Source organism: Callospermophilus lateralis, unplaced genomic scaffold (assembly GCF_048772815.1).
Source record: "Callospermophilus lateralis isolate mCalLat2 unplaced genomic scaffold, mCalLat2.hap1 Scaffold_66, whole genome shotgun sequence".
Taxonomy (NCBI): domain Eukaryota; kingdom Metazoa; phylum Chordata; class Mammalia; order Rodentia; family Sciuridae; genus Callospermophilus; species Callospermophilus lateralis.
In genome coordinates this window covers 3787184-3804280 of record NW_027514882.1, presented here as the reverse complement: position 1 = coordinate 3804280, position 17097 = coordinate 3787184, and the positions used below count along the sequence as shown (strand labels likewise).

General features: G+C 37.4%; 1 protein-coding gene across 2 annotated transcripts in view; it reads right to left on the bottom strand.

The window, feature by feature from the left end:
* Positions 1-4458: 4458 nt before the first annotated feature.
* Positions 4459-17097, bottom strand: part of LOC143387505 (3',5'-cyclic-AMP phosphodiesterase 4D-like) — a 200365-nt gene continuing 187726 nt past the window's right edge. For both annotated transcript variants that reach the window (XM_077108410.1, XM_077108413.1), the window contains one exon: positions 4459-4692. In XM_077108410.1, coding sequence (XP_076964525.1) covers positions 4661-4692 — 32 coding nt within the window. In that variant the 3' untranslated portion in view covers positions 4459-4660. The remainder of the gene's footprint in view (positions 4693-17097) is intronic.

Genomic DNA, 17097 nt, shown 5'->3' with positions numbered 1-17097 from the left:
TGTTCTTTTCTGCTCCTCCTCTAGTTTAAGAGCCTCCATATTCTCCATAGAGCTTAAGTTACCAGATGAGATAAACAGAATAAACCGGCCAGGTTTGTTGTAGTCAGCAGCCTTCGGAGAGGCAGTGTTAGGTGTGACTTTGTCTCCAACTATGTCAAATTATAGAAGTACCCTCAGAATCTGGACTCTGCTGGACTCAGTTGTCTGTTTTGGATGGTTGAACACTTTCCAGGAATGCTTAGACTGATTAGTGCTGTTCCTTCCTTGCAAAATGGTATTTGGATGCACAGGACAGTCTCCTGCCCTTGTGGAACTGTATAATAGGAGGAGACATCATGGTATACATCAACTCCTCATGCTGGTCCTTGGCTCTTGCTTGTGCTGAGGAAGTTTGCCTGGCCTTAACCCTGAAGACTAATTAATTACATCTTCTCCTGAAGCCTGTGGTGGACTTTCTAAGTGTTCCCAGGGAGCAGTCATCATCCTGTGCTGAATGTGTCCCATGTCATTTGGCTTTTTGCTGATGGTGGGGCCTCCCTGAAGTCTGTGAGTTTCATTTATGGCCTGAGCAGAAAGTCAGGGCCTGGATTATGTTTACTTTGCCACTGTCATGTTGATCTTCTGTTTAGATTCTGTTAGACTCAGCTTACTTCTTTGCCTCCTTTTGATGACCTTTTGATGGAAATTCTGAGTCACTCTGAGCCAGTGGAAAAAAGTACTGATTGGTTTGTCCTGGCAGGTTAGGCTCAGAACTGACCTATCAGCTCAGCTGCAACAACTAGTCACTTTGTCCAGTGAAACCACAGAGGGCATGGAAAATGAAAGCTTTACATGACGAGGTAGTGTAAAACCAGGAACTGCAGACTGTCTCTGACTTGGCATGGTCCAACATGTGATTTTTCAGCTTTACTATGGTGTGATAGTGATTTGCATTCTGTAGAAACTGTACTTTGAATTTTATATTTTAACATTTCTTGGGCCACATGATCTTATATTAAGTTTGAACAACCTGTCCTCTATAGCATATTGTGGTATTTGATAGGTTAGGTGTACTTAATGCATTTTTCCATTTATAATGTTTTTAGATGATGGGTTCACCACTTTGCAATGCCATGTTAAGTGAAGGAATATTAGTATTTGGAAAAGGGTGGTAATGGCTGATGACTACTTTCCCCCTACAAGATCATATCCCTAAATTCCATAGGGAAACAAAGCAAAATCCTGCTTGTAAGTTTCTCATATTCTTCTGACTTTTATGATCTTCTGGGCCTTTGTTACTGAGCAAGGAGTGTGGATTACTTTCCCACCATGTGTTAGGCATTTCTTTCTCCTGAGCAGCCCAAAGTCATCACATCCTACTTTCCTCTTTTCTGAATTGTTTATACTCTCCCTAGATTATCTGGGACTTAATAGTACAATGATCCCTGGCAAACAGCAATAACTAAAGGTGAGGAATGACAATTAGAGCAGTTTATTTCAAAATTATTTCTGTGTATATGATCTGTGTGATTAGTATATCATGGTGGCCACAATTTTTCCTTGAAAGTTTTTCAATCATCTTAGAGTAAGTAGTACCTAAGGCTCACTTGGTACCTTCCCAAATGTTGCTGGGAGGCCTTCTTGGGACCAACCACATTCTAACCTAGTTGGGTAGCAAATTCTATTTCTTTTCTTTTTCAAAATAACTATTCTTATTTTTTAGCTTCTTATATTATTCCTGATACACTGCAGTACATTGAGAATATTAGTGTGTGCTCTCTTTATAACCAAGGTGTCTTTGTTTACTTAACCTGTTTATGAATGAAATGCTTGTCCCTATGGAGGTGTATTTTTCCCATAGCTTGCCATACTTTCAATGGCTCCTCATCCATGCACAAACAACTGCTTTGCCTCTTCTGGGGAATGAGAGATTCCCCTTTTCCCCATTCAGGGATCCTGGTAAAAGGCCTACCAACAAGGAGGGCCTTCATTCCTGGCCAAAGGCTGAGGTTGAATTAGCGACCTTTCATGAGGCAATTTGGATCACTACAGTGCATGAATCCTTTTTAAATCAAAGCACATGGGATTCCTAAATAGCAGGTCTAATTTGTGGCATAGCAATTGCTCCAGACTAATGGAATGTCTCATTTTGCTGAAAGTTAGTGGAGACCTTCCTGAGTAGGGGTTGACTATATTACTGTTTCTGGGACTCCCTCATCTCTCTTCCCCATAATCATTGAAGTTTGACTCCTATGATGTTGCTCCATGGAAATAAGGTCAAATATCACACTACGGGGACACATGCCCCCTCTTGGAATGTTCTTTATCAGTGGAATTCACCATTTGTGAAACTTGGACTTCCTCTATTTTGCATGTGTATTAGAGCAATATATATCCTATGACAGGGAATCTACTTGTGCCTCTTCTCTCCCAAGACCCTCACAGCACATTTACAAATTGCAGTTAATTAACCTATCATAGTATCCTTAAAGAAAATGTTTTTTCCATCAATGGGATTTCTTTCCCAGAATCATTTGGCAGACCATACCAATAAATAGAGTATTTAGTTCTCATGAAATTATTTCTGAGGGCCTCACCCTTGAATTTCCTGCCATGGATGTATACTACATTTAATTTTTGAAAAAAAAATAGTGACTAACTAACTTCATTAGAAAAAGTAACAGAGAGCTTTCAGCATTTGGGGTATCTGGCCTCCTGCTTTGCTGGGCAGACTACTAATTGTTATGAGGACAACAAAGGGACATACTACTATTCTGATCTCCTGTGTGGCAATATGAAGTCTTATGTATTGAGGTAACTCAGAGGACCTCTGGAAGATGCACACAGATGCTTTCATTGACCCTGATCAGATCTCTGAATAACACCTCACAAATGTGAGGATTTTACATGATAAAATCAGCTTGGTGGCATAACTTATTCATGCATAAATTACATACTGAATATATTCAGATTGTCTATAGGCTTTCTAAGCAATTCTAACTTTATTTTTAATGTGAAAAGTTAGCAGAACTGTTTTAGAATTTGTCAGTAAAGAACTTCCAACAACTAAGACCTGAAAGCAACAGATCAAAACAGATCTTCAAAATGTCATGGTGCCTCTCTGGCCTCTTTCCTTTCAACTTGTCCAGGAGACTGTGCACATGAAAAAACAGAGTAACATACAATAGTGGTAATGTTTTTTTTTTGTTTTTTTTTATGTAGGGAGAGCTACATAAGTGCGTATCAAATGCCAAAAGGCACTGGAAGCTGTCGCTGGGGATTGTACCCACAAAACTTCAGGAAGCTAGTGGTGACCTCTCAAGCTGAGTTCCCAAACCAGGCTCCTTTGCCCACCATACAGCATGCTAGTCATTGAAATGAGTTTTGTAAAAGAGCAAGAGTTTATCCACAAGGTAGCCAAACATGAAGATGGGAAGCCTAAGTCTCATATTGACCTCCTGAGAACAGGGTTTGAGGACATTTATGGGATATGGAAACAGGGTATTTAAGGCATGGGCATGATTGGAGGTGAGGTAATCAGTGGTTTTTATAGGTGTAATTAACATTCATGGCTCTTCCTGGGTTGTGTGTTCACAAAATGTCAGCATTAGCATGATATGAGGGTGGAGCTTTGGCCTTTTAACATCAATAGGACACCCATTACATACCTGAACAGGCCCATGGAAAGAGTCCTTTTTAAAAAAACAAACAAAAAACAAAACAAAATGAAAAACAGCCTCATCATGCCTGAAAAGAAACCTAGGTAACGATTATCATTTTAAAGCCTGTGCCAAAGGTACTGGCTACAGCAAGGCTAGTAGGAGACTAATATTATTTTGCTAAACTGAGTGACCTTCAGAGTTAGTGATTTTTAAAGGGAATGAAAAAAAGTAACTAAGCAAGGAGAATAGGGTCTCAGAGTCAGAGAAGTACAAAGGCTTGATTAGTTTAAGTGAGAGTAGGCTAGCTGTGTTTGCTATAGGCAAGTAATTGTCAAATTTAGGGTTCTTTCTTCCCTTGAAGGCTTGGGAGAAAAATTCTTCTGATGATTAAGTTCTTGAGTATGACCTGAGTGGGGAATAGGAGGTTGACCTTGATGGAGCCTTTGTGCTTCAGAAGTTACATATTTACTATTGTAGGTCCTTCTTTTACTATATGCCCAAGGGATGATTGTGGCCCATCTAGCAAGGGTTTGATTTTAAATATACTTTAATTGCCTCAGTATTACTGACATTTAATGAACATCTCAGATTGACCAATATAAACATGTTTTCAATTTATTTTTGAGTTGCTTATTTGCAGAGCAACTATAGAGTATGTATGCATTTCATTAGAAACTGTTTTACCATTAGGTTTCCGAGTGTGATTTTTTTAAATTATGGATGCACTTTTTGGGAAATTGCACACCAGCTCAGGCTTCTGGAAAATTTCAATAAGCATGGGGAAAGGAGTCAGAGCATACCTCGATGGCTTTGGGATAAGACTGCATTTTCTTCACCCTGGTAGCTAGAAAGCTTGCATATAGATAACTGGAATTGTTCACTGAGGAATCAAAGCTAAAGTAAATACTTTTGTAAATTCCAGGGTTATGTTCAAAATCTCAGGTGTAAATCCCAGAGATCTCTGAGAGAGTGAGCAAGTAGCATGCATCCAGCTGCCGGCATCTTCATGTGAATACTGCTTATTCTTTGCCCTCCAACTCACACTGATTATCTAGAAACCCAAAAGTGACACCTGTGAATTCAGATGCAGTTAAGTGAGGAAAGAAACAGAGCTGGTTCCAATGCCATTAGAAAAAATGTTAACAGTGATTTTGGGGAAAACTTACCTTGGCTACAGTTCCAATTTAGCATTTATTTGAGTGACATTGGGATGCCCTGAAGTTGGGCAGATCTTTTAATTTATCTGTGCTCTCATGCTTGTTAGTGCTTGCTTTGCAGGCACAAGGCCCTGGATTCAATCCCAGTACCACACACACAAACAAAAATGAGAAAGCATTCACTTATTTTCACCTTTCATCTCTGAGTATTTTTTTTTCTCTTAAAAAAGCTGACACTCCAACAGTCTTTAGGGCAGTGTATTCACAGGGGCCACCAAAGCATTGATCAGTGTAATCATCTTTGGCCCGAATAATGAAGGCAGGGCAAGTCGTGAGCTTTTCACATGATTGTTGCTAGTTTAGTTTTCTTCATCATCTCATCTTCTTCTGCAAATTATTCAGTATTTTTTAGTTACCTCCTGAGGAACCTGTAGTAAAGCTGGCAATGACTGATAACTAAGTCATGGAATTGCTACAAATTGCAGCACTTGGTGTGACCTCTTGATGTAATTGCCATGAGGGCAGCAATACCCGGTGCAGGCAGCCTGACTGTCTTTCATCAGGTGGTTGTACCTGGAGGGGAATTATTAGGCACTTCACACATCTTCTTATTGTATCTTCACACAATCCTAAAATAAACTTATCCTAATTTCTTATAGGGGGGGAACAATGTTTCTGTGGAAGATGGCTTCCCAGACTTTTGAAGCTTGCTCTGTGCATTTGGGGCCCTGTGGACATGTTTTTATTTCTATAAATAGATTTTTGTTGTTGATGCTTTTGTTTTGTTTATTCTGCCAAGCTTTCTTTGAAGAGGCTGAAGATGGTGAAGAGGAGGCAGGAGACAAGTAGCTAATGCTGTGGGCAGTGGGAGAGCTGTGGTGACAGAAATAGGTAGTTTACAAAATTAAAAAAAAAAGTTGTGTTAATAAGATGTTCATTTCTTCTTACCCATGAAGAAATGCAAGATACAACAGTGTGCTACACAAAACATTTTCCAGAACCCTTGCATAGAACAGTATTTTCCCAAAGGTACCATAGTAAAAACTGCTTTTCATTTTAAATTTGTGCATCTTGTTTGAAATTTCAGATTAAAATGTAAATAGCATATGAGATCTATGATATCACAGCATAGCAAGAGCATAAAACTAAAGAAAGAGAATTATAAAAGAAACAAAAGAAATTAACATAGCTGAATGCCTGGGGGATGCCAGAACCCATGCTCTGTACTTTTTGCACATTTATTCACCAAATTCTCACATGGGCCCTGCTATGTAAGAATAAAGAAATTGTGTGAAAGATGACACCAGTTGTACAGATCATTATGAAGTCACAGGCCATCAGCTGCAGGATCCACACAAAAACTGCCTTGTCTGAGCCAGCAAGGGGGATTCAGGTCAGAAATGCAATTGTGACTGTGAAGTTAAGATGATTCAGCACGGGGATCCTCTTCCTCATTGCACACGGGAAGCAGTTTCTCTCAATGTAGACAGGGGCATAAAATGACTAAAACATTTCAGGGATGTTTCTATGAAATTAAGTCAGTGTCTAAAACCATTTACTGTATTTCAGTTCTCCAAGAAATGACAATCCAAAAGGATTGTTTTTTGCAGGGCTATGGGCCTGTACAGGGCCTTGTGCATGCTAGGCAAGTACTGTACCACTGAGCTCTACTTCCAGCCCCAGGATCAGTGCTTTAAGTTCCCTAAAGATACCATCTACACCACATGACACACCCACTGTTTTGAAATTAATCACAAGGAGATACTCACAGAGGTGAACAGATGGTGTGTGCAAACTACTTATTGACTCATTCTTTTTTAAAAATATTTTTTAGTTGTTGATGGACCTTTAATTTATTTATTTGTATATGGTTCTCAGGATTGAACCCACATGCTAGGCAAGTGCTCTGTCATTGAGCCACAACCCCAGCCCCCCATCCCATTGCCTCATTCTTTACAATCATTATTCAGCTCATGTAAATAGATGAGCACATGACACATCACTACACCTTCGTTTTATAGTATACTGGAATATGCAGGCCTTTTCTGTTAAAAGAATGAAGTAAATATACTTATTGATAAACAAGCTTTAAGAAACTTTTGGTAAAGCACAGAAAAACAATGTACTACTGTTGGGAGCTGCCACATAGGAAATGAGCACCCCTTAGCCTTGAGTGATGAGAATGTGGAGATGTGGCAAGCCAGCCATAGGCTGTGTGTATGTAAACTATGGACATTGAACACACAAAGTGGACTGAACTGTTGTTGTCCCTCTGTTCTTTGTTCTTTTCACTTGCTCTGCCATAATCCCCACACTCATGAGATGGGTGTGGCCTCCCTAGATGTGAGTCAACCTGCTGACAGCAGAAATCATGAGGCTAGATTCAACCCCCTGAACCCTGACCCTTTGCCTTATTTGAATGTCTTCCCTCCAATAAAAGGGTTAATATCTCTCTCTCTCTCTCTCTTTCTCTCTAATTTCATGGACCCCTAAGGTCAGAGGAACCATCACAGGATCCAAATAAAAAGGTATTTGTCTGTCTCTGTGTGGTTATTTCATGCATCCCAGTTCACCTGGAGTGACCTTGAGTGTTTAGTTGTGAGATACATCATACTACATTGTGCAACGATTTGAAATTCTTGGGATTAACATATATACTTTTGTGCACATAAATATATGGAGTATTTCTGGAAAAATATTTAAGAAATTATTAATGGAATTTTTTTTTTCCTGGATATAGAAGTAGAGCTAAAGAACATGAAATTATTTCCAGTTTTAAATAACATGCATGCATTGCTATTCAATTAAATACTAGGATTTGAAATGAACAGAGAAAAAATACTTTAGAGAATTTTTAAAAATTATGACATTCAATTTTCTATTTTAACCTTTTTTAAAGTATGTAGTTCAGTTGTGTTAAAAATGCTTACATCGTTAGGCTACAGAACTCTGGAACTTTTTTAACTTGCAAAATTAAAATTCTGTACCACTGAATAAAAATTCCATCCCTTTGTCTTTTGGAAGCAAACTTTCTTCTTTGTTTTTATGATTTTGAATATTTTAAATACTTTATACCAAGTGAAATTATACAGTGTATATCCTCTTATTACAGACTTATTTTGCTTAGCATATTATCTTTAAAGTTTATCCATGTTACGGTATGTGATTACTTTTCCATTTTTTATAAAGCTGCCTGTATTCTACTATATGTACAGTCCACATTTTCTTCATCCATGAATGTGTTCATAAATATTTTGGTTGTTTCTACTTCTTGGCTACTGCAAATAATGCTTTGGTGAATATGGGTATACAAATATTTCTTTGATATCTGACTTTCAATGTTTTTGGGATATATACTCAGAAGTAGGATTTCTGGGTTAGAATATAGTTCTTTATTAAATTTTTTTTGGAGAAACTTTCATGTTTTCCATAGTGGCTGCATTATTTTTCTTTTTTATCAACCACACATATGGATTGTAATTTATGTGCACTCTTCCCATAAAATTGTTTTAATTCATTTCCTTTACCCATTGAAATATAGTAAGTAGTTCTTTCTTATCCATGTTTCTCTTTCTGTGTCTTGTTACTATGGTCAACCATTTCTTAAAAACACTAACATTTGTTTTTATTCTTTGAAGAGAGAGATACCACAATCACATACATAACATTTATTACATATTTATAATTGTTCTATTTTATTATTAGTTGTTGATAATATCTTACTGTTTCTAATTTATAAATTTAACTTTATCACAATTGTGTATGTATAGGCAAAATCTATATTATTGGGCATTCTCTGGGGTGTCCAAACTTGGCTCATTTTGGGATGAGGGGACAATTGTACCCTTAAGATGTGTAGGGAGAAGAAGTCTTCCATAGACCCTAATTTCTTGTTGCATTTTCTTGTTGGATTTCCCAGAAACAAGGCTCTGGCTGAAGCTTATCCAGGCAAGGTGTATTTGAAAGAATAATCCTGAGAAGTGAGGTGCTGTTGCCCCTCAGATGAAAGTCAGGCCTTCTGCTGCTGTCCTTCCTGTGACTCAGGATTCCTCTGCTGTGGAGCACCCTGCTGTGTGCACCAACACACATGCTGCACTCTGGGTCATTACTTAGGGAGGCCCAGGGAACCCACATGATCTTCACTGAGCCTACTCTCCTCTGTTGTGGGATGTTTTCTAAAATCCTTCCAATGTCTAGAGAGTTTCCTGGATTGGCAGAACTACAGCTTTCTTCCTAAGCATTCCTTTATGCTTATAAAGCACTTTCAGTTGTTTTCTTTTCTCTGGGTCTTCCACGTTGATCTCTTCCTTCAAATTATACCTTTTGCATAAATTCTGTCACATATAGCATGTATATGATAATGGCTAGAAGACATTATTTCTACACTTTTTGCAAAATTTAATGAATTAAAATTAATTTGATACATTTAAAAAACTCATTGCTTTTATTAATTATTGGTTAAGTGATGATTTAGTCTTGAGTTTCCTTCATATCAATATAATCTAAATCATTTATCTCTGCAGTGAATATATTCCTAATACAAGCTCTTTGACAAAAAATAAAAATAAATATCACTGCATTTAAAAATAAATGTTTTTGTTATAGTACCAGGGATTGAACTCAGGGGCACTCTACCACTGTGTCACATCTCAGCACTATTTTGTATTTTATTTTGAGACAGTGTCTTTCAGAGTTGCTTAGCACATCCCTTTTGATGAGGCTGGCTTTGAATTTGCAATCCTACTGCCTCAGCCTCCTGATCTGCTAGAATTACAGGTGTTTGCCACTGTGCACAGCTACCTTTTTAAAAATTAAATTCATACATTATCATTATAAATAATATTAGGGTTCATTTTGACATAATTATACAAGCATGAGTATAATTTTCTCCAATTCAAGCCCCAGTACTCCTCCTTTTTCTCTTCTCTTCACTCCCATTTCTTTTTTTCTACTGGTTTTCTTCTACTTATTTATCATTTTGTTAAAAATAGTCTTAACAGATAAAAATAAAATATATTTCTACTTGAAAGATAAAATAACAAGTCCTCTAGAGATGTATCTAGCTACTAAGTCTGATATGGTGTCTTCACAAATACTGACAAGGACAGCTCCAGGACAGCAGCATGCAGCTCACCTTCTGTTCATATCATAAGTACCCTCTGCTCCCTGATTTATGATTTTCAAAAATTCCTTTAATTTTTTTTTAAGAAAGAATACAGATATTTTCTCGCTAAGAACTGAGGGAGAGCACAGTTTTTAAAAAAAGTATTAAAAAATCAGGGCACATTTCTAAAACTAAGCTGCAAGCAAAGAAGAAGGGAAGACAGAAGAAATGCCAGAACTTGTCCTCAAAATATGTCTGCAACACACTGAGCAATGCTCAAAATAAATTACATTTTCTGTGCATCAGGCAAATGAAAGTTTTTTGGGTTTGAGCACTTGTCTTCTATTTTATATTTGTTTGTTCTTTTTGGAAGTTTGAATTTTAAAAATTCTATACAATTCTGTATTGCAAAAAAGTTTTAGAGCTATCAAAAAGATTCTAAGACATGAATACGGAGACTGGGGTTATGGCTCAGCAGTAGTGTGTTCACATAGCACAAGTGAGGTGCTGGGTTTGATCTTCAGCACCATATAAAAATAAACAAAAATAAAGGTATTGCGTACAACTAAAAACCAAATATTTTATAAAAAGAAGTGAATACAAAATTTCTGTGGTAATATTTTTTAATCTGTACATCCCTAAGTAATGAATGAAAGAGTTAATTAGCTCTATCTTCTTGAAGTAGATCAATAAGTGTGTACAATCAATTAGCTTTCAGCAATATCCAGACTTTATTGATACACCTGCCTGTCAGTCAGAGCAATGAATCTTAAAACTGAAAGGAAAGAGTTTTGTCTCAGTTTCCTAGGGGTCCTGTACCAAAGTACTAGAAACTGGGTGGTGTGAAATGACAAAAATTTATTCTCTCATAGTTCTTGAGGTTAGATGTCCAAAGACAATGTGCAGGAAGGGATGGGTTCCTCTGAAGGTTCTAGGGAAATATCTGTTCTTAGTTTCTGATACTGTCAGCAATTATTGGTGTTCCTTGGTTTGCAGATGCATCACTCCAGTCTGTTATCATGTGGCATTCTATTTCTGTTACATCATTGTTTTAGTCAATGGTGCTTCACTATGACCAAACAATCTTACAAAAACAACTTAAAAGAGGAACAGTTCATTTTGGCTCATGGATTTAAAAGCTCAGTTCATGGTCAGATATCTCCATAGCTCTGGATCTGAGGTGAGTTGAACAATATGGTACAAAGATGTGGCAGAGGAAGTCAACTCAGGACACAGAAATAAGAAAGAAGAGGGAGAGGTCTAGTCACCAGGGAAAAAATATGAACTCCAAAGGCACATCCTCCAGTGACCTACTTCTTCCAGCCACATTTTGCTGTGCCTAGAGTTATCACTCAGTAAATCCATACCAATGGATTAAACCACTGATTAAGATAAAGCTCTCACAATCTAATAATTTTATATCTCAATATTCTTGTATTGTCTCACAAATGAGCTTTTGACTTCATGTCTAAAACATAACATTCAGCCCAAACCCCTAAAAGCTCATGTCTATTTCACAATGCAAAATAGACTTAAGTCTATTTTAAAGAGACCCATAGTCTTAACAGTTTTAGCATTATCCAAAAGTCTAAGTCCAAACCCTCATCAGAGATTCAAAGCAAACTCATGAAAGTTTTTTTTCCTGTAAAGATCAAAAGTAAGTCACATATAACCTATATAAATTAGCATAGAGTAAATATTTCATTTCCATAAGAGAGAAATAGGGACATAGATAGAAGGGATGGAACCAAACAAGAACAAAATCCACCTGGGCAAACAAGTTCTGAAGCTCCATGTCCAATATCTGGAACACATGGCACCACAATTTTTCCCAAAGGGCTTGTATAACTTCACATCTGGACTTGCTGCTTGTAGCCCACATGGCCTTCCTCTTTGCTTTTTTTCTTATCTGTTTCTACAGTTTTCCTCAGCTGATACTCCATGTTACTAACACCCTTGAGGATCTCCAGTGCAGCTTTGGCTTCCTTCTCAAATATTCCTGTATCATGTCTCAGGGCTAGCCCACTAACTCCAAACCTACTGCACTTTTCTGGTCTCCCAGATCTTTCTTAGAAATCCCAGTGGAAGCCTTCATGACCCTAACTTTATCATACTATATTCCTTCATTAAAAAAGCACCACATGCTTGAAGCCAAGGTCTGCCATCATCTTGAGCAGTACACAAACCTCTTACACTATTGGCTACAGCAGCCTCTGAGTGCCTGGGCAATTGAGCATGGTGAAACAACTTCTTAGACCCCCCACCCTGTGCAAGAAGAATCTGCCCATGGCTTCTTGTCAATGAAATTTTTGTTTTACATCCTTGAATCTGAAATTGGTATGCTCTTTCCAATTTCCAAGATGCCCTCAGTCAATCTTCCTGTTTTCTGTATGCCAATTACTTAGCATCTCTTTAGTGACTATAAACTCTAACAATCACAACTACCTTAGTCTTAGTTTTATTCACACCTTTCTGGCCAAAGTCCAAGATTTTGAAATCTGTGTGCTTTGCTTTCTGTTTCTGATTATTATGATAAATTGGCTAAATTCCACCAGCAATATCCATGCCACCACCTGAATGCTGTACTTCCTTGAGATTTCCACCACCAGATTAATTTAATCACATTTAAGTGTCACAGAAAGTCTCAAGGCATGGGCAAAATATAGCCAAGTTATTTGCCAAACTATAACACTAATGGCCCCTAGTAAAATTTCCAATAAAATCCTCCTCTACTGAAACTTCATGAGCCCAGTCTTTATTTTTCACAGTTCTATCAGCATTCTGGTGTTTGAAATTCCCAGGAGAATCACAAATTAAATTCTGTTTACAGTATTCTAAAGCTTTTCCAGCTTATGTCTCTAAACTTTTCAAAATGCTTCCCTAGAAAACCAGCTTTGTAAACCACAGGTTCACAGCAATGCCCCACTCTCATTACTGATTTCTCTTTTAGTCAGCTTTGTTTCACTGTGATCAAAAGATCTGACAAGAACTACTTAAAGTAGGAAAAGCTAATTTTGACTCATGGATTCAGAGATTCAGTCCATCATTGGACAACTCCATAGCTCTGGGCAACAGTGAGTTCTTGCTCTCATGAGATTGGATTAGTCAAAGGTGAGGAAGAGGTGAGGCCAGAGATGAGGCAGAACATTATGGTGGACAGGCATGGGAGAGGAAAGCAACTCATATCATGACAACCAGAAAAGGGAGGGATAGAGGGGGTTGGTATTTCTGATTTTTTCCCAAGGGACAAAATATAAATCCCAAAGGCCCACCCCAGTGTTTCCTTCAGTCACGTACTACCTGTCTACATTTACCTTCTAGTTAATTCCTATCAGTGGATTAATTCACTGATTGAGTTAAGACTTTCATAATCTAATTATTTCCCCTCTGAACTTTCTTTATTGTCTCACACATGAGCTTTTCGGGGACACCCTATACCTAAACCATAAGAATTCTTTTCTATTTTTGTTTTTCCTCTTTTTATAAGTGCATTGGTTATACTGTATTAGAGCTCCCCTTAGTCACCTCACCTTGATTATATCTGCAAAGACAATTTTTTTTTCAAATAAAGTGACATTTAAAGATTCCTGGAGTTGCTAGGGTTGAAAATATTTTGTCCTCACCAAAACTCTTGTTGAGACTTGATCCTCAGTGTGGTGGCCTAAGGCCTAAAAGGTGATTAAATCCTTAGGAGTAATTAATGCTTGTCTTGCAATAGTGAGTTCTTGCTCTCATAAGATTGGATTAGTCAGTGAGAGAGGGTTTATTCTAAACCAAGTGTTTTGCCTCTTTGCATGTACCCAGTCATCACTCTCCCAAGTGATGCCATCCTGCATATTATAATGTAGCATAACTTTATTTTGTACTTTCTAACCTTCAGAATTATGAGTCAAAATGAATATCTTTTCTCTATGAATTATGTGGTCTTTGATTTCTGTCATAGCAATAAAAAGAATAGATTAAGGCAAATTCTTAACAACATGACAACGCTTCAACATGATAGTGGTCACTGTAATGGTTAATTTTATGTGTTAAGTTGACTAGGATAAGGAATGCCCAGATAGTTGTCAAAATATTATTTAAATATATATTGGAGGTTGTTTTTGAAAGAGATTAGCACTTGAATTGGTAGACTGAATAAAGAGGATTGCCCTCAACCTCATCCAATCAATTTAGGGCCTGATCAGAATGAAAAGTTGTAGGAACAGCAAGTTTCCTTCCTGTTTGAGCTGAGATGTTGGTATCCTCCTGCCCTTTGACATTGAGGCTGGTTCTGAGGCCTTTCGGACTCAGATTGGACTTAAACGTTTGGCTTCTTGCTTCTTAGACCTTCAGGCTTAGATCTTGCACACAGCAGACTGTGAGACTTCTTGGCTTTCATAATGTTGTATGCCATTTACTAGAATAAACCTCCATATATCTTCATCTGTTTGATCTGTTTTATGTATCTGTCATCTGTCTGGATTTCCTGTTGATTCTTTCTCTGATTAGTCTTGGAAAATATAGCCAGGAAAGACAAAGGTGGCATAAGTGATAGTTTTCTAAGAGAAGAGGTATTTTCTCATTTTGTTTGATTTGTTTTTTAGAAGGGACGAAGAACTAAGATCTGAGGTTTAATAAGAAATTTATTACAAAATGCTTTTGGACTCTTCATCAAACAGAATGTGTGTGTGCCTGAAAGAACAGCAACTCTGAGGGCTATGTGGCATTAGATCCAGAAAGGAAGCCCAAGTTTGAGTCAAGATGAAGAACAGTGGCATATAATATTCTGTGTATCAGGCTTTGTTTTAATCATTTCAATAGTGCCCAAGCATGAGGACAGTGGCCAGAGGTGTCCCGGGGCATTGCTCGTGTGAGGATGCTGAGTTATGTCATTTTTCTGGGCTCCTGTCCATAGATGCCTGTCACCTTTGTTCAAGTTTTCACATAGAAGCAAAGATCCCAAACTGTGCAGTGCCTATATGGTTTCTGTCTTCCTAGCAAGGGTGAGACAGAGAACAGGCATGGTTTCCTAAGTTCAAAAGGCAGCATTGAGTAAGCATTCAGTGTTGGGAAAAATGCTTTCTTTGTGATTGATGCAGGCAAAGAATCAACAAGGCAAAGGGAGAAAGGATGAATTGAGGATACAGGTGAGAAGTTGGAGGGGTATGACCCACCTTCAGAAGAGGAGGGAGTCCACCTGATTTCTGAAGCCTTATTTCACTTGGCCTCCTAGCTGGTGGTCAAAGAATATGCCTACACTGATTCTTATCTATTTATAATTCATTATATAATTCTCAAATGCCTTTTTAAATTTATGTTCTCATGTAAGGTTAATTTGCAGTTGAGCTTGCTTCGTTTTTGCTTTCTGCTTTGTTTTCTTTCTCCTGATTTTAGCTTTATTATTCCAAGTTATTTCTTTATTCAGGTACCATTTTACTGATTAACACCATTTTATTCTGCATGCCAGAGGCTGATTTTGTAGTCTTCATATCTATTTCATCTATTTGGCATCCCCATTTTGTTCCCAAGGGATCCAGTCTAAAGGTCATTCACCTGGGAAACTCTGCTCTCAGTGTTCTATTAACTGGATGATTTCAGTTTTAGGTGCTTTCAATCAAAACCAACTGACTGTAGTTGGTTGGTGTAACATCCAAATCATAGGTTAGGAGGCTGTAGATCCTTACTTTTCCTCTCAGTGGAATCCTGGGTGTGAAGATTTCTGGGTTTTGTTTGTTTTGTTTTGTTTTTTGGTACCAGGGTAATTTCACAACTGCGTTATATCCTTATCCTTGTTTATATTTTATTTTGAGACAGGGCCTCAATAGGTTACTGAGGCTAGCTTTGAACTTGTGAACCTCCTGCCTTAGCCTCCTGAACCACTGGGATTACAGGGGTGTGCCACTGTACCCAGTGATTTCTGTCTTTTATTATTCATTAGTTTAAGATGGAAATATTTTAGTAATGGCAATATGTAGATGAAATAGTGGGACTCTTACTGTGTGAAATTTTGATAGGTAGAGAAAATCTTGTTTACATCGCCTGGTGGGTAAGTAGGATGAATACCTGTGTTCCACCACTGGGTGGCTTCATATGAAGTGTAATGGCAAGTGTCCCGATGGCCTGCAAATGGGGATGAGGACAGATGGCAGAGGCCCAGAGTGCACAAGAAGTCTCTACTTGTGTGACCAGGTGGATGGGGTCCCATCACCACAGGAAGTTTATATGCCAGAAGCTCTAAACTTCTTTCCGTATCACTAATCACTGTGGGCTTCACTGGCAATCTTCACATTAATGAAGATGTTCCTTTATTTGTTTACTTTTTTATGGTGGTCAAATACACATAATTGACCATTTAAAATCAATTTTCAGTGAATAGTTCATTGGCATTAAATACATTCTCCTTGCTGTTTCATCATCACCATTATCTGTCTTCAGAAATATTTGTTTTCCCAAAGGGAAAATGCATAGCCATTTAATACTGACCTTTCTTTTCTGAGCTCCTGTGAGTACCATCATTCTTTCTGTCTCTATGAATTTGGCTACTCTTGATACCGCATAAAAGTAGAATCATATGGTATATGTCATATCATGATTGGCTTATTTCACTCAGCATAATATCTCTCATGTTAGAGACAGAGAGGGAAAATATATATTTATCTATTCACTTTATTTTAATTAATTTTGTCAGCTCTTGGTTTAATTTGTTCTTTGTCCAGGCACTTTTTATATAAAATTTTGGTATGATATCTTTTTATTTTCATCAATCTCATTATATTTCTTTTGCAATTTTTTTCTTGGCTCATTGGTAATTTATTTCAAGGTATGTTGTTTTATTTCCACATATTTGTACATTTTCCAATTTTCTATCAATCACTACTTAGTTTTTTTTTTCCATTGTGATAAAAAGATACTTTGTGTGATACAGATACTTTGAATTTTACAAAATTCATTAATTATTCTCTTATGATTTATGGTGTTGGAAAATGCTGCATGTGCATTTGAGAAAAATGTATATGCTTATTTTTAGGCCGAGTGTTTTCTATATCTTGTTAGGTCTAATTGGTTGATGATATTGGCTAAGTTCTTTTAATTCATTTTGATCTTATTCTATTCTGTCCAGTATTGAAACTGTGCTACTGAAGTCTCTGACCATTCTTTTGGGTATATCTAATTTATGTTCAATGTTTGTTCTTTTCATATTTTCATTTTATGT